General features: G+C 39.4%; 1 protein-coding gene across 1 annotated transcript in view; it reads left to right on the forward strand.

Moving 5' to 3' along the window:
• SF3B3 (splicing factor 3b, subunit 3, 130kDa) overlaps positions 1-24,906 on the forward strand; it is a 53,674-nt gene that overhangs the window by 24,516 nt on the left and 4,252 nt on the right. The window contains exons 8-19 of the mRNA XM_006878622.1: positions 1,468-1,633; positions 3,073-3,168; positions 7,369-7,441; positions 13,146-13,297; positions 13,522-13,677; positions 15,722-15,877; positions 16,554-16,697; positions 17,925-18,047; positions 20,169-20,323; positions 22,226-22,400; positions 23,082-23,287; positions 23,379-23,535. Coding sequence (XP_006878684.1) covers positions 1,468-1,633; positions 3,073-3,168; positions 7,369-7,441; positions 13,146-13,297; positions 13,522-13,677; positions 15,722-15,877; positions 16,554-16,697; positions 17,925-18,047; positions 20,169-20,323; positions 22,226-22,400; positions 23,082-23,287; positions 23,379-23,535 — 1,759 coding nt within the window. The remainder of the gene's footprint in view (positions 1-1,467; positions 1,634-3,072; positions 3,169-7,368; positions 7,442-13,145; positions 13,298-13,521; positions 13,678-15,721; positions 15,878-16,553; positions 16,698-17,924; positions 18,048-20,168; positions 20,324-22,225; positions 22,401-23,081; positions 23,288-23,378; positions 23,536-24,906) is intronic.

Below are 24,906 nucleotides of genomic sequence, written 5' to 3' on the forward strand. Positions count from 1 at the left end.
TCTACCCTCCTCCCAGTTTGTTCTTGTCCAAATGCCACAGTGCTTGTCAAAGCCAGTTCTGATTAATCTTCTTTGTCAGTGTGTCCTTTGCCATTCCCTATCACTCCTCCCTGAGAGAGACTTCACCCTGAGTCATAAGGAAAAGGTAAAACTTTTAAATGTGTTACTGTTGAGATAGGTCCAACTCAACTGACCCCCCAGCTGGTTCTTGGTGACTGTCACAGGGGAAACTGCCTATTTTCTTTTTAGCAGCTGGTGGGTTTGAACTTTCTTTGATTGGCAAAGCAACTAGGCCACCAGAGCTCTCTAAAGCCTAACATTCCATAAGATACATAATTCTCCTTATAGTTTAGCATAAAGCTTGATAATCTAAGATTATGTAACTAGATCTAAATCATATGTAGAAAATCTGGCTCCAGAGTCCCTGCTCTAGTTATGAAAACTATTTAATGAAGATTCATCCAAGACAGATTTATCATATGATAGAAGTAGTGAACCCAGCATTTTCTTGAATATCTGACAGTAATACACTAAAAACTTTGACAGGTTGGTCTTGTCATCGCTACATAAACATCTTGCCTGAAAAAGGAACTGTTAGTCTTTAACTTTTTATATGAATAGGTTCCATCTTTCTGGTTCTGTTACCATTTCCTCAAGGATAAGGACTCTTACTCATGATTTAGGTTAGAATCTATTGCTTACAGAAAATGTTTATTGGTCTAGAATTTATTCAGTGATCTTTTCATTTTAGGCTCTTACTCTGTTTCTAAACTAAATATTATGTACAGTGCTCTATGTTGAAGATCTAGTACATTTATCCTCATTGCTTTCTCTCTTGTGGTTTGCTCTTGAATCAGTCACTACATGATAATTAGCTAGATGATGAAGTAGAAGATGGCACAGTGACTGTATTACTTAGACATACAGTCTGGTTCTATTTGGGGAGTGATAATGTAACACGTACGTGCACTTGCAAGAGAACCACCAGCTCGTGATTTTTTTGTTAGATTTGGTCTGATTATTAAAATAGCCAACCTTAAAGTGGGTTTTGTTTAATTATTTAAGGTTTCGTTTCTCTCTTTTGACAAACATAGTTCATTAGGTACCACACACTGTTCTGAATATGTAAGACATGCCATAGAGACATAAAATAATGATTTTAAAGTTTAGTTATTGAGTTAAGGGGCAGAGCTGGGATTTGAATCCAGACGCACTAGTCTAGCTCTAGACACTTTCAGGTATTTCAGATACTGAAATCTTTCAACTGTACTAATTTTAATTCACCTAATTTCTCAAAACTCGATTTAGTTGAGAAAACCTAATTGAGAGAGCACAAGATTTCAAACCATGGCTGCTGATGCAATAACGGAGATAAAATTCTCATTAAATGTTTATAGTGTTTCTGTGAGTATTATGTTGGTGTGAGCCATCTTCAAAAAATATAAGTAAATTCTGTTTTGTTTCCAGTTACTTGTATCAAATTGCACATCTTGGAGATGATGATGAGGAACCCGAATTTTCATCTGCTATGCCTCTGGAAGAAGGAGACACATTTTTCTTTCAGCCAAGACCACTCAAAAACCTTGTGCTTGTAGACGAGTTGGACAGCCTCTCGCCGATTCTCTTTTGCCAGGTCTGACCCTTACTAGACCCTTTCACAATGAGCAGAGAGCTTTGTTAATCTAAACATTAACATTTTTCTGAAATTTTTACAATATAAATGTGAAGTATCTAGAGAGAGAAACTGGGGAGCAGAACACCATTGCATGGATCTTTAGCCTCTTTGTTGTTATTTAATCATAAAACTCATTTTCAGTGTAAAAATTAATGTGAAAGATGAAGGGTCAAGTCACCTTTAAGGCAGTTGGCATTCTGATAGCTTTGGGCCTTTTCTCTGCATCGACAAATATATATATGTTTATGTGATAGCTTTTTTTTAATTTAAAAAATTAGCTCATATACTATATAGTATTTGGAAAGTTACCTGTGTCGCATAACTATATATGGTTGTGTTTGACTGTGTTTTGTTGTATTGATCTTGTTTTACTACTCAGTTCCTTTTTAAAACATTCTAGAGACACTGGGATCAGTCACTTACTTTTTAATCACATCCCCAGGGAGAGATATGAGGTGGCAAGAGAAGGAGGATTATGAATTCTGTTTTAGCACCTGGGGATTGCTAGTGTGCCCTGGATTGCTAGTGACTGCTGGGAATCGCCTTGTCTAGCTGATCACGTTTCTGCTATATTGGAGAAACCAGAAGTTAGCAGTCAGGCACTCCCTGGGTTATTAGCCAGTCTGAAACCAGTGACTTGTCCCTTTTTGAGAATGCAACTCTCAAGGCAGCAGGAAGTAAGCATAAGTAATTCCTTACTTAATTAAAGCCCTTTTACACCTATCATTAGAATTTTTGAAAAATACTTGTCCAAATAATTTATAGGTCAAGAATAAAGTTAACAGGAAATTGTACTGGGAAGCAGCTAGGTATTCTGATTATGAACACAAGAACACAGCTTCCTTTCTTGATGAGTAAGGCACCAGGTGCAGAGTTTGACCAGTGAACTCGTACTTGCATCTACAGATAACTAGTTAGGGAGCTGTATTTAGGTACAGTCTAGCTAGCAAAAGATCTGACAAATTTTTGGAATACAGATGTGTGCCATTTAATGTCCATGATACATTCTGTAAAAGTAGGATAGTATTAGGTGATTTGAACATTGTATAAATATCACGCTATTTATCAGCAGTTTCTGGATTACAAACTAGTTCTACCCCTCAATCTGTCAAATTTGTAGGTGAATTAGAACACTTAGCTCATTTTTTTTCTGTACCCCACCATTCTCCAGTTAGCTGACATTTTATGTTAGTTAAATGTTTGTCTTAGGATATGGTTTTATTTTGTTTTTTTATGGTATACCATTCTGTGCCTAAAAATTAGAGATTTTCCCCTTTTATGCTCCTAGGGCCAGTTGATAAATTTAAGAAATTAAAAGTAGTTTGTTCTCCTAAGAGTCAAGGTTGGATATAAAAAATTGAGCACAAAGAGACATTTTCCCCCTATGTCTCCTGCAGATAGCTGATCTGGCTAATGAAGACACTCCACAGTTGTATGTGGCTTGTGGCAGGGGCCCTCGATCATCGCTCAGAGTCCTGAGGCATGGACTGGAGGTAAGATAGGAGTAGCTAGAAAGATTTTCATTATCAAAAGCAGGTTATTGACGTGCTGCCAGTACTTTAAGAACTTTACAGCTTTATTTGAAACTATTCTTCCCCTGTTGAGTGGACTTTGTTGGTACCTTTATTGAAAAGTCAGTTGGCTAGAAAATCAGTACTAGATAATATCCATAATAGCTGTGTGAATAGTGGGAGGAAACAAAAGCAACTATGAAGTTTATTTTGGGACTCAGTTGTGTTCGTCTGATATGTGTGCTCTTACGGTCTGTCTGCACTATTCTGTTTGGATGACTATAACTTTACACTTTGAAAATAGCATGTGTGAGTCTTGCTTTTTTCTAGTTCTTTTTCAAGATAGCTTTGGCTCCTAGGCATCCTATGCAATTCCATGTGAATATGAAGATGGGCTTTCCTATTTCTGCAAAAAACAAGCTGCTGTAATTTTAATAGAGATTGTATTGAATCTGTATAGTACTTTGGGTAGTCTTTATGTTTTAAACATAGGATGTCTCTCCATTTATTCTTATAGCAGTGTTTTCCAGTTTTCATTGTATAAGTTTTTCCCTCCCTGATTAAACATATACCTGGGTATTTTGGTCTTTTAGATACTGTTAGAAATGGAGTTGTTGCTCTTTTGTATAATTAATTGCTGATACAGAAACATGTCTGATTTCTTTTTGCTTTGAAAGTTGCGGAAACTTTTTAGTTCTAATAGCTTTCTTTTGTGACTTAGTGTTAAGGAGTTGCACTGGCAGTGCAAAGGTACAGTAGGAATCCACCAGCGGCTCCACAGGAGAAGGATGGGCACTCTCCTCCTGTGCTATATATACTGCCTCCTAAAACTCGCTGGAAGGTTAGCTCTGAGTCATTTCAAAGTTGATGGTATACAACAACGGTATCTTTCTTGTGGAATCTTGGGATTCTATGTATGTTTGTACGTATGTATGTATGTATGTGTAGGATCCTGTATTGTATGGCTAAAAGAAGTTTTACATCTTTTGATTTTGATGCCTTTAATAAGCGTGGCGTTAGGATTGGTGGACGATCTATCAACAATCTGCGTTATGCAGATGACACAACCCTGCTCGCTGAAACAGAGGAGGACCTCATGCACTTACTGCAGAGGGTCAAGGACTGCAGCCTTCAGTATGGACCGAGGCTCAATGTCAAGAAGACAAAAATTCTCACCACTGGATCAATCTGTAGCATCAGGATGGATGGTGAAGAGATTGAGATTGTTCATAGCTTCAGTTTGCTCGGCTCCACGGTCAGCCCTCTTGGCACCAGTAGCCAGGAAATCAAAAAACATACTGCGATGGGAAAGTCTGCAGTTAGGGACCTCTCTAAAGTACTCAAGAGCAATGGTGTCTCTCTGGAGACTAAGGTGCGCCTGATACAGGCCATGGTTTTTGCAATCACTTGTTATGCATCAGAGAGTTGGACAGTGACTAAGGAGGATAGAAGAAGAATTGATGCCTTTGAGCTGTGGTGCTGGAGAAGAGTACTGAATGTACCATGGACTGCCAAGAAAACAAATAGATTCATCCTAGAGAGGGTTAAACCAGGCTGCTCCTTGGAGGCAAGGATTCTGGGGCTTCGCCTGACATACTTTGGACATGTTGTAAGGAGAGACAGGTCTTTGGAGAAGGACGTCATGCTGGGCAGAGTGGAGGGACAGCGCAGGAGGGGAAGACCCTCTATGAGGTGGATTGATTCAGTGACTGGGGTAATCGGGATGGGTGTGTCAGAGGCAGTGAGATTGGCACAGGATAGAGCAGGGTTTAGGGCTGTTGTACATAGGGTCACTATGAGTCGCAAACGACTCGACGGCACATAACAACAACAACAATTTCTTTTTACTCTGTTACTCTGGTGGTTGTTACTTGCTGTCTAGTCATGCACAATTCATAGCAACTCTGTGAACAGCCCAGTTCTAGCTGTGCCATCCTATGTCTTACACTTGAGGGTATTGCTGCAGTCGCTGTGTCAGTCCATTTTGTTGAGATTCTGTCTTTTGATGACTCTCCACCCTTCTAAGGCCCCTACTAAAACAGGTACATAATATGTGAGACCGTTTCACCATCCTTTCTTGTAATGAGCACTCTGGCTGCACTTTCCATGGGTATAATTATTTAATTTTTGGGCAGGCGATGGAACAGACTTTCAGCACCACAGTTGAAAGGAATCTATTTTTCTGTCATCCTTAATTTATTGTCCAACTCTCGCTTAGATTCATAAGTAACTGAAAAGGCCATGGCTTGAAACAGATGTACCTTAGTCTTTGAACTGACAGCATATTTTACCAATGCAGTATGTTTGATTTTTTTATTATTTCTTTATTGTGCCAAGGGTATTGATTGTAGATCCCAAGTAAGATGAAATCATTGACAGTTTCAATTTTTCCTCCATTCTGATGTTGCCAGTTGATGCGGTGGTGAAGATTTTTTGTCTTGATATTGAAATGTAATCCATATTGAAGACTATAGCCAGTGATCTTCTGCAAGTATTTCAAGTCTCCTTACTTAGTAAGCAAAGATATGTCATCTGCATAATGCAGGTTGTTGAATCATCCTACAATCTTGATGTCACATTCTCAAAATTACTTGTCCTTCCCACATTGGTATGAAAATTACTAATTTGTTGAGTATTGATATCGTTAAAGAGTGTTGGGTTTCCTAGGGTTCCTCTAGCCATGATCAAATCTTCTCTTGGATGTTATACTAGTAAACCAAGAAAAGATTAACATTTGTCATGAGTATATGTGAATTCTTCTAAAATAATGTTGTGATGTATATTTTCAACCTTTAAGTATTTTAAGAAAATATTAAATAATTTTAGATCTTGGAATGTTTTTAAAGAAATGTTAACAAGGACAGTACAGACTTCATGTATAACTTGTATCCAGTATTCCTTTTTACATTAATTTTAGATAATTCATTTACTTTAAGATTGCTGGGCTCTCGGACATTTTGGGTATTATATAATCTAACTATGAACACAAAGATCTAGTAAAAAGCAATTCCCTTTGTAGAGAGACATGTCTTCAAAGAAATCAAAGTAGATACACTGGAAAAGTTATTCTGAAGAAAGACATTTTAATTGGCTCACAAAGACAGATTGACTTAGGTCTTATTAGATGGTACTTTATATGGATTTTAAATTCCCAAGTGCTTCCTGAGAGGATGAAGCATACCGTACACAAAGGTAGAATATGTGCTTGCCTACATTGCCTGTGCTCACCCAGATATTCCATGATCTCTTTCTAAAGTTTGTGATGTAGACTACTTGAAGTTTTTTTTTTAATTTCTTGTATGATCTTTTGAATAATGGGTTCTCTTCTTTTTGTTGAGAAGATATACAACAGAACATATACTAACTTTGGCTGTTTCTTGATAAATAGTTCCGTGGCATTAACTGTATTCTTCAACTTGTGCACTCATTCTTCCTGTCCTCAATTGTTTCTTCCCTGTTAACAAATTCTCACTGCTTTCTAAGGTTTCTCTCTAAATCTGAATTACTCTGGTCATGTGATCTCATTTAGATAGTTTTTGAAAAAAAAATTATTACCCAGTGAAGACTTTGTACTAGTCAAGCTTTTGCTTTGTTTTAAGATGATTTTAGGCAACAGTTTTGCTTTAAGGTTTAAAGATTATTTTGCAGCAGAGTTTCAGAGGTCCATCCAACCTTTTTTTGAGTTCAAGAAGTTGGCTTCATGAGAGTTTGAATTTTTTTTTTCTTTTTCCCTTTTGATCAGGATTTTTCTATGAAATCATTGATTAAAATGTTCAGTAGTGGTTGTTGTATATCTTCAAGTCTGAACTGGACTCGTAGCTGACCCTCCATTGGGTTGCAGAGGCAATAAATCTCAATGGGAGGAGATTGTCCATCCTTCTCCCAGGGAGCAACTGGTGGATTCATACTGCAGTGCCTTTGGGTTTGCAGCACACCTTCTTGCCACTGAGACACCAGACCTCTCTTCAGTAGTGGTAGCCAGTTAACAGTCCAGATCTTAAGGTCTCAGGGCAAAGAAAACAGTTGATCATGGAGGATCTTAGCCAAATATTCCAGTCTTTTCATGCAGGGTACCATTTTAACACTGCATTTGGGATCTGTTTTCACTTGTGTTGTTAAAAGCACACGTGCACATACATTCCATGCTTATTTGGATCTGTGTTATGCCTTCTCTTCTATCAGGTGTCAGAAATGGCTGTGTCTGAACTGCCTGGTAATCCCAATGCTGTCTGGACAGTGCGTCGACATATTGAAGGTAAGCAGCCCATTCCCAACTGAGTCAGTATGAGGGCTTGGGGCCTGTTGATACAGGAGGTTTCAGAGACTGCATTCATTATATATCTGTCTCACTTATTATTTAAACACCACTTCCTTTAAACCTTTTTTTCTGGTCTAACACCTTGTCTTTGAATCTCAATCCAGATGCCTTAACATACTACTTTTTATGCAACTGAACAAGAGATGATAGGGTTTCACTTTGGTGCCTATTACACATCAGTGAAGTAGAGCTGTCATGTGTAAAAGCCCTTTGGCTTTATAGTGCCTTTTATGTATATGTGTCTGTATATATTTTGCTCTTTAGGACACTGATTCCTTTTCCTATGTAAATGTAATGGTGTGAGGGAAAGTAGTTGTTGCCTGATTTTTCTTAAGCTTTATTCTCATATTGTGCCAAATTCATAGTAAGATGTGACCTTTAAGATGTTCTTCTAGTTATTAAGAGATTTGGCAGAGCGAATTAACTAGTTGTCTTATATGAATATAGTTAAACATAAGAAAAGAGGTTGAGTTGAATAGGAATGTTATATTCAATTGAAAAATGGGGGAAAGAAGGAAAAAAAGAATCTTTGAATTAAGTTAAAAATGATACTTCATTTGGAAACTTTAAATGTAATGGGCAAGTGCGTTGAAGTGGAACAGTACAAAGATCTAGTGACAGTTGAGTCTCATATAAGTAGAATTAGTAGTCTTTTTTATGTACTTTGTGACTGAAGGTCATGTCTGTTTATACTTGAACCTCATTTTCTTCCTCTTCCCAGGAGTCTGGGACTGATAGAAGATCAGCTTGGCCCACATACAAATTTTTTCTACAAAACAGCTGTCTTCCTTACAGTTGGATGTTTTGATTGTGTGAAACAAATTTAAGAGAGCTAGGAAATGTGTAGGAGGGAAACGATTAGTAGGATTTTTTTGGGGTGTGTGTGGTTTGTTTGCAGGCCTTGTAATAATGTCTTAGTAGAAGAAAAAGAATAATTGAAAGTTGGTTGGCTTTTTTGTGAGACCATGGTATGTAAGATAGTAGTTAAATAATTAAATTTGGAAGGTGTAAAAATGTTTTAAACAGCACATTACGTTGGTCAGTGTTAATGTTGACTTGTTAGATTGGCGCCTATTGATGTTAGGACTTTTGAAAAAACATTGGGGTATTTTTTTTATACTGTTTGAATGCGATGTTTGGCATAACCCAGTGTACCTTTGGACATGTTTTTGTGTGCCATTCAATCGGAACCAACTTGTATCTTACCCTCAAGCTTGTTTTTAGAGTCGCATGGGAGGAGATTGTTCATCTTTCTTCCTCAAAGTACCTGGTAGAGTCAAATCATGTATGTGAAATAGCCAGTGAAATGCTTTACCACCACTTGGCCACAGCATCATGATCTTTTTATACATAGGATTATCAGAATACATACACTTTATGTATATGTGTGATTTTTGCTAAAATCTGCGTAATAGAGCGTGAAACCTTGTCTTCTAAATTCTAAAACAGTCTCATTTTGATTAACTGCAGTGGAGTCTTCAAGCCCTGCTGGGGTGTTTTTTTTTTTTTAAGTCAAGATGAGTTCTATCCTCTCATCCTACAGTTGCTTGAGTTTTTGTCATGTATTCGGTGTGATTAAGTTAGGATCTCTGTCTTTACAGTACTTGCTATACAAAAAAGACTTGTATTTAGTACCATTGTGTGTTCTGAGATGATGAGAGGCACACAAATGTCAGGAGGGGTGAGAGAAGTATTTGTACATACTTTTGAGAATCTGAGAAGGCTGTTTTGGAAAGTAGTGGTGGATAGTATAATATGTTACATAAAGGAGCTGGAAAAAAAAAGTCTCTTGTCTCCTCCTCCCCTCCCCTCCCCCATTAAATATCAGATCTAGGAAAGAATTCTACCCTATTAAATTGTAGTCTTTGAAGACTATAATCACACAGAATGAGGGCAGGTACTGTCTTTTTCCAGATATCCCAAGTTACACTTGAGTGAGCATCCCTTCTGTCCACACATGCTGCAGTCTTCTGGCAAATAACTAACATTGGCTGGTACTTGGTGATGCACACTACCAATACCAAGCCTTTTTTTCTCTTCCACAGGTGGCTGGTGAAGGTGCTGATCACCACAGGTGTGTACCTACTGCTAGGGTCTACCTTGGGGTCTTGTAGTTTACCCAGGGAGAGGGACCTAGGCCTGATGGTGTCTATAAAGGGTAACTTTGCAGTTGGACATCTATGTGCATTATAATGATGCACAGTTATCTGCTTGTATACTAAGTAGTATGATGTAGGAAGCCACTTAAACTTTGTCCCACAGAACTTGGAAAATAATGACTGAAATGTAGCTCAAAAACCTTAGTCTAATACTCTCCTTTAGCTTTTGTATATTCCAGACATATGACTGAAAATTAGTTCATTTTAATATATTTAGTGCTCTGCTAAGGCAAGACAGGCATCAGAGTCTAACCATGACATGAGAATGAAATAATAATCCCTAGAAGAACTTTTTTATATGCTTAAGACCCACTAATGTAGGATAAATGATTATGAGAGAATGCAATATAGAAGACTGAAACCATCTGGATAGTCTCTTATTTTACCTTTTGAAACAAATTCCTTAGCAAACCTTGCATATTAAGGCAAGAAGAGAGTGAATTATCCTTTTGTATAAAATTTAAGCAGTGCTTACATAGGATTTCCTATCAGACATTTAAAGATGTGTTCTTACACCGTAAAAAGAGTTTTCACTGTTCTTCAATAGTACTCTTTTATGAGATTTGTAACTCTTAGAAGAACACTCAGTGGTTAGTTGTAGTTCCTAGTCATTCACCCTACCTGTGGTTTGATTTTATTCTGAACTTCAGCTTTTAACCTGTAACTTTTCTGAAACATGTAAGAAATTAGTCTGATTCCAGTCATAGCTCCAGAAAGGCTATTAGAAGTTAACGTAATGCTTAGTATAGTATAGGATCTTGAGTACTTTGAAGGACTCTCATTACTCTCCTATTTGTTGATATTTACCAGCAAAAGCATGGCCATATTTAAGTCCACTGGCCACTTTTTTGCCTTTATATCTAAGTGTTACGAGGCCTCAGTGAAGAGAAAGTCAAGCAGGCTTTCCTATTCCCTTCCTCCTGCATTCTTGCGTGTGAGTCGAATGTTGACTCGTCTCTTTATAGAAGACATTTTTTTTCCCCTTTGACTCAAAGTCAAAGCCAGTGTGGGCCCTGTTGTTTGGCTTTCATTTCCTCTGACACAGCTTTTTAGACATTAGGTTCCAGAAATAAGAACATGGGAAAGATATAGTTCATAGAGTGACAGCATTAAGCCATTTTTTACTGTTTTTACCCACCAGAATTTCCTGTGCAAAAACTGAAGGCTAGAATAAAGTCAGCAAGATTGGTGTCACCTGCTAACTGCCAAAAGACATTGATTTCCAGGATAACCATGTTCTTATTTGTATCTTAAGAACGAATAAGATTTAACAGTGCTAAATATTAAAAAGCAATCTTGTTAGGTATTCTCAAAGCTTTTATATGTTGCTGGTTGTTGTTGCTGCTGTTACGTACTGTCGAGTTGGAACGACCCATAGCAGACCCTCTAAGGGGTTTTTCAGAGGCAGTAAATTGCTCGGGGGAAGATTGCCGTATTTCTCCTGAGGAACAGTATGTGTGCTTTTGGGATGGCAGCGCAGTTCCTTACCGCTAGGCCACCAGAGCTTGTTGATGGTTGTAACAAAAAAACTTAAAAACCAATGTCAGTATTACTCCTGATTTAAAAATGGAACTTGTATTCTGGATGTTTTTGGTCTAGTCATCAGAGCACAGCCATTGAGAAATAGCTGTTTGTTTGCCTGTAGCCACCCAGCACACTATTAACTGGCACAAAAGTTTTGACAACGTCAGAATGCTTTTTATGGCCCATCAAATTGATATTCTACTCTACTGTTAGATCAGAATATTTCTGAAGACTCCGTAATACCTTCCCAGAGAAGAATGTTAATTCCGATGAATTGTTTGAAAAAATTTAGGTCAACTGAGCTATATTTGGAACCATCAAAACCAAAACTGTTCTTCCTTTGAGCCAGCATGATGGCATTGGGGCTCTGCTACGGACTCAACAAATAGAGGGTTATTTAGCTGCTTCTGTTGAGTTGGAGGGAGCTCTCGTGGCTTAGTGGTAAGGAATTGCGTTGCCAACCCAAATGCAGTTCAAATGCACCAGCTTCTCCATTGGAGAAAGATGATCAGTCTCCTCTTCTGTGATTTCCTCCGTCTGAAAACCCATTAGAGGGTCAGCTATGAGTCATTCTCAACTCAGTGGTGCTTAATAACAAGAATTGAGGAGCCAGTTCTGTTTAGAATTGTGTCTGCTTGTTGTTCTGCCATTTTAAGAAGGATAGAAAAGTGAGAATTGTTAGAGAATACTTAGAGGTAAAGTAGGAAGTGCCAACTTTTTAAAAAAGGTTTTAATTAGTATTTATCAATCTTTAAGCCATGTTTGTGCTGGATATGGGTTTGAACACAAAAGCTGTTCAAAGTTTTTTGTTGTTACATGCTTTCAAGTTGTAATTCACTCACAGCTGACCCTCCAGCGGGTTTTAGAGGCAGTGAATCATGTGAGAGGAGATTGCCCATCTTTAGCATGAGGAACAACTGGTAGATGCAAACCACATGCTTTTGGGTTGGCTTACCCACTGGGCCACTAGAGCTCCCTCATTAGGATATAAGGGGTTATGTGGGAAATTTATGGCCTTTCAGCTAGAGAACTTGAGTGGAAAACTTCTATGATTGCTTTATACTTCAGGTTCTCTGACCTTGGTAAACTCATTAGTGCTTGTTTATCCAAGTATATTTCATTAAAGAAAAGCAAATCTTAGGAGGAATGCTCATGACCACTCGGTTGTTATGTTTTTTTAGATACTGGAAAAACCAGAAAGGTCAGAGACTAACAATATATAAACAGTTCCCCTCAATACTCATTTCTGGTAATTTAGTGTTCTTAAATCGTTGTTGATGAGTCATGGTAGCTTTCTCGGTTTCCAACCCTAGAATGGCTTAGTCTTAACAAAAGTGTATGTAATCTTTTCTGTTTTACCCAATTAGTGCCTTTATTCCCACATAACCTTCTTTTGGAAGTAGTTTGACATTTTTCCTGTTTTGAAATGGGTTATAATTGGCAGCTGACACAAATAAATAAATACATTTTTCTCTTCAACATAAAGATCCCTTGTAGCTTTTCTGTTAAGCACTCACCTAATTAAATGGTTGACTATTTGAACTTGTCCAGTCCTCCTTAGGAGAGAGACCTGATGTTCAATTCGTATTAAAGTTACAGCCTAGAAAAACCCCTGGGAGGCTGTTCTCTAATCTCTGGGGCCATTGCTTCAATAAATAGAAATATTCAGAATTTTCTTAGGCCTCTGATTCGCTTTCCAGATCCTCTTCTCTCATTTATTTCTCCAGCCATTGCCTCAAAACATTAATATGTGTGCTGTTAAAGGTGGACTTGCCTCATCAGTGTATTTGAGTATTTAATTAAGCAGGATGAGAAAGTAAATCTGTAGACTTAGAACCCTCAGTTATTTTTGGGTCATTATGTGCTGTTTGCCATGTGATGATTTCTAAGAAAGAATTAATATATCTCATCTGATGTGGTACTCTTAGCTAACCAACTCCTCTGTTTTACTTTTTCAGATGAGTTTGATGCTTACATCATTGTGTCTTTCGTGAACGCCACCCTTGTACTGTCCATTGGAGAGACTGTGGAAGAAGTGACTGATTCCGGGTTCCTTGGCACCACTCCAACCTTATCCTGCTCCTTGTTAGGGGATGATGCTTTGGTTCAGGTGAGAGTTCTCACAGTGCTTACTTAGTCTCATTGCTGTTGTATTGGCTGCTCTCCTTATTCTCCGTAAGTATTTTGTTAATGAGCTTTGGATTCCTTTGACATGAACGTTGCAAAACATAAACTTACCCTTTTTTTGTACTTTTAAGAGCAGCGGTTGTAGATCTGGTTGAGATGATTATTCTGATGGTTGACGTTGAGTTGCTTTCTGTATACTGGCTCTAGGTGTATCCAGATGGTATCCGGCACATCCGAGCAGACAAGAGAGTCAATGAATGGAAGACTCCAGGCAAAAAAACCATTGTCAAGTGTGCGGTCAACCAGCGACAAGTGGTGATTGCCCTGACAGGAGGAGAGCTTGTCTATTTTGAGATGGACCCAGTATGTTATTTAACATTGAAATGGGGGTGGTAGTGGTGATAGAGGAAGGTAGAAGTTGTGACCCATGTAGAAAACGAATTGAGGACGAGTATCCAAAACCACTGTGGCTCTTCTTAACAAACTGATAACTGATAGTAATTGTGAAATGGCATTTTAGAAATGAAGCACTTGCTCTCATGCTCACAATGTACTTTGACACCAGTTATTTGGCATAGACTTAATTTCTTTTTATTATTGTTGTTGTTATGTGCCCTTGAGTCGCATAGCGACCCTATGTACAACAGCCGTAATTCTGCTCTGTCTTGTGCCGATTGCACCATCTCTGACACACCCATCCCAATTACCCCAATCATTGAATCAGTCCACCTCATAGGGGGCCTTCCTCTTCTGTGCTGTCCCTCAACCCTACCAAGCATGATGTCCCTCTCCAAGGACCTGTCCCTCCTTGCAGCATGTCCAAAGTATGTTAGATGGAGCCTCAGAGTCCTTGCCGCCAATGAAAATTTAGAGACTTTGGATTTCTATTCATCCATTGTTGCCCACCCCTACCCCCCAGCACACACTTCTCTTTGAAAAGTAAAGGAAAAATCCTTTCATTGTTTTACAGTCCCTACCCACAGGTCCACTCCACTCTGCAGCCTTCATTCTGGACTTCTGTCATGATAATAATACCTAATCACATATCCCTTTTTAAACCGTTTTCTCCCTCATCTGTTTAAATGCAGTATATATTATTTAGCCCATCTTTCTCAGTCTTCCCCCAACCCCGATGTCACTCCTGTTTACAACAGTGGCACCACGCAGTATTTGTCCTTTTATGACTGAGATATTTCACTCAGCATAATGTCCTCCAGGGTCACCCATTTTGGATAGTATTGCATAAGTTCCTTGTTTTTCAATGCAGCATAGTATTCCATTGTGTGAATATACCACAGCTTCGCTAGCCATTCGTTTCCTGATGGGCACCTGGGTTGTTTCCAGCTCCTTGATATTGTGAACAGAGCCACGATCAACATGGGTGTGCATATATCTGCTTGTGTGGCAGTTATGGTCTCTTTGGGGTATATTCCCAGTACTGGAATTGCTGGGTCAAATGATATCTCTGCAACTTTTTGAGAAAGCGCCACACCACCTTCCACAGTGGTTGCACCATTTTACACTCCCACCAACAGTGAATAAGGGTTCCATTTTCTCCACAAACTTGCCAGCATTTGTTGCTTCCTGTTCTGTTAAATTTTGCTGCTCTTACTGGTGTGAGATGATATTTCATAGTTTTGATTTGCATCTCTCTTAGAGCTAGGGATTTGGAACATTTCTTCATGTGCTTGTTTGGCCATCTGATGTCTTCTTTGGTGAGGTGTCTTTTCATATCCTGTGCCCATTTTTCAATTGTATTGTTTATCTTGTTGTGGTGCGTAGATGTAATTTCTGCAGTTAGCATCTATTTTAGAAACTCTTTTGTTTTTCTGTGTAGGAAGGTTTTGTTAATGAATGTTATATTTTGCCCAAAGAAGTACTCAATGAGTGTACTTAAGTTACCTTCAAGTGTCTCTGTATGCATGGTCAATTTGTAGAACAATTTTTTTGTTTTGGTTTGTTTTGTTTTTTTGGCCTCCCTGGTTGGGCTTGAACCAACAATTTTGTAATGAACAAAATATGTTCAGTAGTCTATTAATCTTAACTATAGTTGAGATAGCTTCATCTTTAACTTTCCTGTTTGAATTCTTTTTACTTACAGTATTGTCATGGGTAGATAATGTATTTCCAGTTTCTTGAGATCCAGAGCTTCCTACAGAGTTTGTGGAATAATGAAATTGCCCAAGATCTCTTTTTCCGCAAGTGTTAAGCATGCTTGCCATACCTTTTAGGCTTGGACTTGGAGCACAAATTGATAAGTTTTTGGTCTGTAGTAAGATGAGTGAGAGAAATCAGAAGGGAACCTTAAAAACTTACCACAGTAGCAGGGATTGGGGGTCAGTTGAACCTCTAGGTACATCCTCTTGTGTTTTATGACCTCTCTCTCTGTCTCTCCTCTCCCCCATAGTCGGGACAGCTGAATGAATACACAGAACGGAAGGAGATGTCCGCAGATGTGGTGTGTATGAGCCTGGCCAACGTACCACCTGGAGAACAGCGGTCTCGATTCTTGGCTGTGGGGCTGGTGGACAACACTGTCAGAATCATTTCCCTGGACCCCTCAGTAAGTGTCATCCCCAACTTCAAGGATCGTCAGTTGCAGCCTGAGCACCTGACCTACTTAAAATGTCCATCTCTGGAATTAATTATGCTAGAGCCTGACATTCGTTTGCTACCTCTCCAGACAACAGATGGGAGTCTTCCACTCTGTGCTAAGGGTACTGATCTGAGCTAACTAATTAACTTTGTGTTAAGCCTTGGCTTCCTTTTTTAAGTTTACAGAAACATAAACCTTTGTGTGAAAGACACATCTTCCAGGACTTTTGAGGAAGCAGCTTTTATATCTTTTTATCATTATTTCCCAAAAAAGATCTTCCTCAGAGTTGATTCTGAAAGTCCTCTTGTGTGTTCTTATGTTGATTTTGAGTCCTCATCACCTTACAGGTGAGGCTAGAACTGCTCCTTTGGGTTTCCTAGTCTGTAATAATAGAAAACGAGATTGTCAGATCTTCTTGTGGAGTGGAGTGATTGGTGGGTTCTAACTGCTAACTTTTCTGTTGACAGTCACTTAAACAGCTATCACCAGGGCTCCTTAAAAGACACCTGGGGTGGGGTGGGGGGAGTCACCTGGGTAACCCATGAGAAAATTCCTGACTCCTAGAATTCCTTTTTCTGGAGTATATTTTTCTCCAGAATTAGTTCACATCTTGTGTTCTTACTGTATTCTCTTTCTTCCTCAGGACTGTTTGCAACCTCTGAGCATGCAAGCTCTCCCAGCCCAGCCTGAGTCCTTATGTATCGTGGAAATGGGTGGGACTGAGAAGCAGGATGAGCTGGGTGAGAGGGGTTCTATCGGCTTCCTCTACCTGAATATTGGGCTGCAGGTAAGAGATCCAGAGGTGCATGTTGCTCTCAGACTTTCTAGGGTTCAGAATAATAATTGTTTTCTGTATCCATCATTTCATGCACTTGCCTTAGAAAAATGAGTATTGCTGCTCTTGTTTCTCCTTAACCTTTCTGTTATAATTAGAACAGATCTGTAGAATCTGCCTAACTGTAGTCCTTTGGTAGACTGGCAAGACATATTTTCATAAAGATTCTTCACATCTGGTAAAAATGTGTGGAGATGACTGCTCTGTGTCGATATTTAGTTGAGGGCCTCGAGAACCACCTGAATTTATACAACTGGTGGTTTATGAAGCTACCACTCTACAGCCTGTAGTAAGCCCCTGTTGGTCTTTAAGAATTATTTGTTCTGTAGAATTTCCTGTTTTTTTTCAGTTTGATCAATCATGCCACATGATAATTTCTTTCTACTTACAGCATATTGTAATTTTGACTAGTTGCAGCCACATATGTCTAGTGACTATCAAATTGGGCATCACAGACCTACAAGTTGATTGGTTCATGGTTCAGTTTATTTGGGGAGCAGGCAAGAGTCTCTTCTGTTAAAGATTGCCTGGATTCAGTGTTGATGACATTTCCTTACACATTTAGTGAGCTGGGATGATTCTCAAAAGATAAAATTTTGTCATCTCTGCTTACCTCAAAACCATTTATACAGGAAAAGGATGAATACTTTTTCGTTTCTCCTTTGTCTTTCTTTTGTTTTCAGAGTAAGGGGTGAATGCCAAAGAAGATATGATAAAATAGTTAATGGGATTTTTTTGTTTTGTTTTTAAAATAATAACTTGAACTTGTTTCATAATGTGTTTGTGCTTCAGACCTAGGGCAGTTTTGGAACCTAATGGGCTTGTAGTTAGGTTGGTTTTTTGCTTGTCGGTTTTTGTGGGTGAGAATTGTTTTTTGGTTGATTTATTTTTTTTTTCCTTTTTTTTTTTTTGAAGTGTTTTTTTGTTACTGTTTTTGAGTGGCTGTTTCATTCTTACTTGGAACATTTTTGGCCTGAGTCTTTTCTCTTACAAGTCTTTGTTGGTTTTATTGGATATGATTGACCTCACCGCGTGTGTGTGTGTGTGTGTGTGTGTGTGTGTGAGAGAGAGAGAGAGAAGAGATAAAGAATATCACTGCTTATAGATTATAACCATTTGTTACCATAGTTATGTAGCTCCAATCATGGGGATTTGCATATGTGTCTTTTTTTTTATCAGAACGGTGTGCTGTTGAGAACTGTCCTGGACCCTGTCACTGGAGATTTGTCTGACACCCGTACTAGATACTTAGGATCTCGTCCTGTGAAACTTTTCCGTGTCCGGATGCAAGGCCAAGAGGCAGTAAGTAATGAAAGGGGATGGTGGGCAACAGATTATTATATTGGTACCAACAGAGAAAGATTCCTTTGGCATAATAGCTTTTATACCTCTGATTGACCAGCAAAAAATCCTCATAACTAGATCAGTAGGCAACTTGTGATTGATGGAGAAAGAAAAGATTGAAGTTATCACAATTTCATTTACTTTACATCCACAGTCAACACTTAGGGTAGCAGCAGTCAAGAAATCAAAGGACCTGTTGCTTTGGTCAGAGCTGCTATTAAAGACATCTGTACAATGTTTAAGGAGCAGGGATATGTCAGTTTAAAGAGTAAGGTGTGCCTGGCACAGCCGAATAGTTTCAGTTGCTTCATACGCATGTGAAAGTTAGGCATTGAGTAAAGGAGAACAGAGAAGAATGGATGCTGTTGGACTGTGGTGTCGGTGGACAGTATTGACTATCCTATGGACTTCCAAAAAAATAACATCTCTCTTGCAGGAGGTACAGCCAGTGTATTCACTAGGGGCAAGGGTGGTGAAACTTGATCTCTCATACTTTGGGCCTGTTATCATGAGAAGTCTTTACTAAAAAGGCATCAATGCAGAGGAAAGTTGAGGATAATGAAAGAATAACCTTTACTGCAACAGTGAGCCCAGACATGGCAGAAACTCTGAAGATGGAGCAGTACAGGACCATTAACACTTCATTTCCTTTATGTGGGGATACTTAGGTCCCTTAGTCCAGTTTGCTAACTGAAGTTGTACCAATAATGTGCCATAAATTGATTATAGTTGGGTTGGATTATTGGTCCCTTCAACCATCCTGTTGGGCAATAACTGGAGCATCATTGGCCATGAGCAGTCTTGTAGTTTTATCAGTGCCTTAGTTTGTTAGGTAATGTGAAAGTAATCAGGAGACATTATGTCCTTTGTTTTAAAGGAAAACAAAACAGTTGCTTTGTAGGCTCCCTCATTGTGTTACCTAGGGGTGTTGTACTAAAATTGTGTTCCATAGGATTTTCAGGAGAGCTAGGACTTGTCAGTGCCTTGAATATGTATGAGCATTTACCCTTTCTGTTAACCAAATGTGGAACCTTTTGCAGTGCCCACCTGTGCTAGTTCTTAACATATTATTGCATTTAATCCTTGCGACTGTCAAATTTCATGACTTGTCACCACATGAAAATGGAAGCTCAGATTAAGTGAAGTCACATGACTAATGGAGGGTCAGGGGAGCTCCGGTGGCCTAGAGGCAAGAAGCTGCACTGCAATCCCAGAGGTACATGGTTTCAATCCACCAGATGCTCTGCTGGAGGAGGGAGGAGTAATCTCCTCCTGTACCAGTCAGATCTGATTTGACCATGTGCACACAGGAAAGGAGGAGGGTCAGTGATGGAGAAGAGCAGGACCCTCAGTAAGATGGATAAGGAGCTGTGACTGCAGCATTGTAAGAGCACAGCACAGATTTAAGAGGACGGTGCAAGATCCAGAAGGGGTTTGTTTCATTGTAGTGTTGCTGTGAGTCAGTGCTAATTTGGTAGCACTTGACAGCAGCAGAGAAGACCTGAGACAAGTTTGTACTCAAAAACTATGTTAGAATATTTTAGGGGAGCTCTGATGGCCTAGTGGCAAGAAGCTGTACTGCAATCCCAGAGGCGCAGGTTCGAATCCACCCGATGCTCTGCCGGGGAAGGAGGGACAATCTCCTCCTGTTCCAGTCAAATCTGATTTGACGGTACATGCACACACAAAATAATAAAATAAAAAAATATGTTAGAATATTTTAAATTATGCTGATCTTATTTTATGATGTAAGCTTAACTCTGATACCAAAGCCAGTTAAAGACATTACTCAAAAGTATAGACTGATATCCCTCATGAACGTAGATGCAAAAATCCCCTGTCGAAGCCTGACAGTTAAGTCATGTTGTTTGCGGTTGTTGGGTTTGGTGGTTTATTTTTTGTTTGGGGTTTTTTTGTTTGTTTGTTTGTTTGTTTTTAAATTCATCATGAGCTTGTAGGGTAAATAGTATACAAAGATGCGTCAACAGTAGAAAAATTTGGGGATGATAGTTTTGGTCTACACACTATACTTTGGAAGTTTTTCTTAAGAGTTTTATAGAGCTGTTTTTCCCCCCTCAGGTATTAGCTATGTCAAGCCGTTCATGGCTGAGCTATTCTTACCAGTCTCGGTTCCATCTCACCCCGCTGTCTTATGAAACCCTGGAATTTGCATCAGGCTTCGCCTCTGAACAGTGTCCTGAGGGCATTGTGGCTATCTCCACTAATACTCTGAGGTGAGTGCTGTCTGTTGGAGCTTAGCAATAAAGCTTTCTGCTAATGCTTATACTTGGTCCTGCTAGAGTGGTGGAGGAGGTAGTGAGGATGTGGCAGGATGCCCACTCTTCACCATGGACCTGGTGTGTTGTAATTGAAACTTTGATTTGGCTCCTCTTCAGGGTTTAGAGTACCTAGTAGCCAAGTTTCGGTGTTTGGAGTTTTAGCATCTGTTTAGATTTCCAGGCCAAGTTTTAAATAATTAGCAGTGCGGTCCCATCTTCCTGGGATCTGAGATTCTTGTTTTCCACCAAAGGGAGAGTATTATTGGATTGAAATAAACTTTGAAACTCATAATTTTCTCTCATTCTGTCTCATCTGTTGTAGTACTAAGTCTTAATCCAACTCCATACAGTTCTTAGGCTTTTTACAAGTCAACGGAGCTGTTTATACAAATAATAATAAATAAATAATAAAGAGTGCAGTTGTATCTAATGAGCACTATTAGCATTCCTAACCAGGTGGAGAATAATCTATTTAGTTTGACTTTTCATTCTTTTACAAGCTTTCAGTGCAGCCCAGGTTGTTCAAGTTGTTCACAGTGAAATGATGGCTTTTTGATAAATTAGCTTCTGTTGCTTACCCGGTAACTCCCCAATATTTGGGGGAGGGGGGCATCACTTTCAGAACTTCTTTGTAATCATTTTTCTTTCTTACCTAGTACATTTTTATATATTTTTCATTCCAGCAAACTAGGTCATGTCTGTCTGTTTTGTTTCCCTTATCTCTTCACCATCCCTCTGATGCATCCAGACCTGTCCCAGTCCCACCCCTCCTTTGAAGCCCAGCCTCAGTGTGGCTTTTCCCATATGCTTCTGATTGTTCTGTATGGCTGTGTTCCCTTGCTCCTCTGAATTTAGATAATTCTTACAGATACCTAGATGGTTTTCCTAGCAATCAAACCTTTTCTCCAAAAGAAATTCATTAATGGAAGAAGAGCTCTTTGTAACATACATACCATTGCTTAAGAGTTTATCATTAGAAGCAATCTTCTCCTTTTTGACAGTTATAAATAATGTTGGTATGAGTAATATCTGTGTGTGGATTTGTGTATAGATGTGCTTTCCTTTCTTATGACATAGTTGTTAGAGTTGCACTGCCAAACCAAAGGCAAGTAATTCATATCTGCCATCTGCTCTGAGACAAAGATGGGCAGTTCCTTCCATGCTAATTATTACAGTCTTTAACCAGCTGTGCGTCCGCTCCAGCTCAGCAGCAGTGAGTGAGTGATGGGCTGTATATCTTGTTTCCAAGGCACCTGGACTAGTTTACACCTACCGTCTATGGAGGTTCCCTACTAGTAAATATGTGTATAATTGTGGTGGTCTTATTTTGTTTGCATAAAGTACATTGCTTTACTGTTTACTTTCCTCATAATTATGTCTTGGAAATCATTGACTGTCTAGTGTTGACACCACCACCACAGAATTGTCCCTGTGTCAGAATTTTTTACCTTCATAAATAACCCTATTTTGATAGACATTTGGGTTTTACCATTCTCTTTGTCCTAATGGTTGTGTGGTTTTACATTTAAATATTAAAAAAACCTCGAACTCACCATTGAGATTCCAACTCATAGTGACTCACTATTGCTTTTTAGAGCATGTTGATCTTAAAGGGAGTAGATACCCTCTTTTCTTGAGAGTTGCTGGTGTATTGGGGCTGCCAGACAGGGCTCAGCCAGATACTGTACTGCCAGAGCTCCTCAATAGTAAATCTCACCTTTTTTTTTCCCCTTCAAATCTCATATTTTTTTTCTTTTAACAGTAATATTAGAACATCAGGAAATGATGAGTACCTTTTTAGTGCTAGTTTGTAGGTCCTGAATGAGTGACCCTTAACTCCCTTGCCTTTTGCAATAGGATTTTGGCGCTGGAGAAGCTTGGTGCTGTATTCAATCAAGTAGCCTTTCCACTGCAGTACACTCCCAGGAAGTTTGTTATCCACCCCGAGAGCAACAATCTCATCATCATTGAGACTGACCACAATGCCTACACTGAGGCCACCAAAGCTCAGAGGAAGCAGCAGATGGCAGAGGTAAGGAGACTTGACTTTCATGGTTTGAATGAAAAGGTGCTTATTCATGGGAAATTGTGTTAAAAAATTAAATCCCTGTTAACTATTGATGGTAGTCTTTATTCTTTTGTAAGATCTTCAGATTTCTGCAGGTTCTTTGAATAGGGCTCTTTGCCAGGTTCTTCGTCTTGGAGGTGATTTTGCGACCTACGACTAACGTGCTCATTTGGTTCCATCTTTGAGAAAGTTACTCAGTTTTGAGCTTCCACGGCAGTCTTTGTTAATGCTTCCTAGATCCTGCACCAAAGGAGGTAGTTTAAATACTTTCCACTGTGCCAGTTCTGCCCAGAGTTCCCAGCAGAAACCAAATGCCATGACTATGTAGATTATAATCCTTCCCAGAAGAGAGGAGACAAGTAGTCTTCCCTAAGGAGGTTAGACTTGTGAAGTAGAATATAGTGTTTGGGTTTTTTGTTGTTTCTCCTAGTAGTGACTAATAGAACATGACCATGGTTAAGACTTGATTTTGTCTGTAATGATTCTCCTCCTCGCCCTTGCCAGTATGTACACTCTGCCTTATTTGTGACTCCAGGTTTGGGTAGGCTGACTTTTGTTCCTCTTCTGTGTTAGGAGCTCCCCTGACATAGTGCTTGTCACCCAGCCCCCACCTCTAAAAACTGACTCTTTGTTCCTTGGACTTAGGAAATGGTAGAAGCCGCTGGGGAGGATGAGCGGGAACTGGCCGCAGAGATGGCAGCAGCTTTCCTCAATGAAAATCTCCCCGAGTCCATTTTTGGAGCTCCCAAGGCTGGCAATGGACAGTGGGCCTCTGTGATCCGTGTGATGAACCCTATTCAGGGGAACACATTGGACCTCGTCCAGCTGGAGCAGAATGAAGCAGCTTTTAGGTAAGGAGCCCGGGACAGCCAGGGTTTTATTGATTGGATAGGGATTTTTTAGGTTTGCAGCTGATGCCTCTTTGTTTCTTTCTCTATGTAGTGTAGCTGTGTGCAGGTTCTCCAACACTGGAGAGGAGTGGTATGTGCTCGTGGGTGTGGCCAAGGACCTGATCCTGAATCCCCGTTCTGTGGCAGGGGGCTTTGTCTATACATACAAGCTCATAAACAATGGGGAAAAACTGGAGTTTTTGCATAAGGTAGGTTTTGCACAGTAGTTCTGGAATTTAGGTCCTACCAAAGTATCCCACTTTGGTTAAATTTGTGAGTCAGCTCTTATGGTGATCATTTGGGGAGCTAGCTCAAGAGTCTTAATTAATTTTTTGGTGGCACAATGATTCTTATAAATTTTTTGATGGCTCAGAGAAAATGCTGGGGCTGCCATACTCCAGTGATGCCTCAGTCCTTTAGTCACAGGAACCCTAAGCGCATGACGGGGAGATGTGTGTGAATCTTCTTGTTTTCTACTCTTATTAAGTAGGCAGCAGTTCTGACCAACATGCAGCAGTCCGAAAGAATGAATGTACTTCTTCACACTGATGTTGTTAAGTGCTGTCAAGTGGTAGACAACTCATAGTGACCCTATGAATGAAAGACCTGAACACTTCTAACTTTCGTCATTTCTCCAAGTTTATAGGGTTTCTGGAAGCAAGCTATTTCGGAAGTGCCTGCCACTCCAGCTTTCAAACTTGTTTTCATTGCGTAGCTCCACCAAACAGTCTCCACTGTGGGTAACCATTATCGCATTGACACATCAGTGTCAACAATGTTTAGCATCACGGCAACCATGAGTTGCCTCTGTACATCAAATGGACAGACCAGTGCTATGCCACTTAGAAGAATGCTTGACCAAAAAACGTGGATGTTTTCTTTGGCCCTAACTCTCATAAGGTTGTGTCCACTGAGAATTAATGCAGTAGTTATGTCCTTTGCTTTTGTTTCCCGTGTAACTCGTGTGCATCTAGATTGTATAAAGATTAGTTAATAAATACTTACCAGTTAGAATTTTCTGTGTTTATCTAGTCATGTGGAAAAGGCTAATTCTTGGGCTTCAGGAGATCCAAATAGTGACTATTTCTCCTTTCTGAGCTCCATAATTCACTATTGGTATATCTTGGAGGTATTGTTGGTTCCAGATCATTGTGATAAAGCAAATTGTTGTTTTCCAGTGCATATAGACATGTTTACACTCTAAACAAAAAGTCTGTTAAGTATGCAATGGCGTTATGGTATAGTTTGATATATTGAGAGGACTGCCAAATGTGACAGACATGAAGACATGTTAGAAAGATTGGACCAATATATTTGCCCAAGGCAAGGTTGTTACTACAGACCTTCAGTTAAAAACTGTATCTGTAAAAGATAATAATAATGTTGGGCACAGTAAAAGGAGGCATGCCTGTCATCACTATCATATTCCTCTCACAAACCTGGTCACTTCTTAAATACCAAGTTTTCACTGTTCAGACTGAATAGTGCCAGTTAATCACACACAGGCTCTGGGCATCGGGCACCAAGACTTGGCTCACTGGTGACACAGAGCCTCTTGTTTGGTAAAATGTAGCCTGTTT

Source organism: Elephantulus edwardii, unplaced genomic scaffold (genome assembly GCF_000299155.1).
Source record: "Elephantulus edwardii isolate Elephantulus edwardi_28Jun2011 unplaced genomic scaffold, EleEdw1.0 scaffold00001, whole genome shotgun sequence".
NCBI lineage: Eukaryota > Metazoa > Chordata > Mammalia > Macroscelidea > Macroscelididae > Elephantulus > Elephantulus edwardii.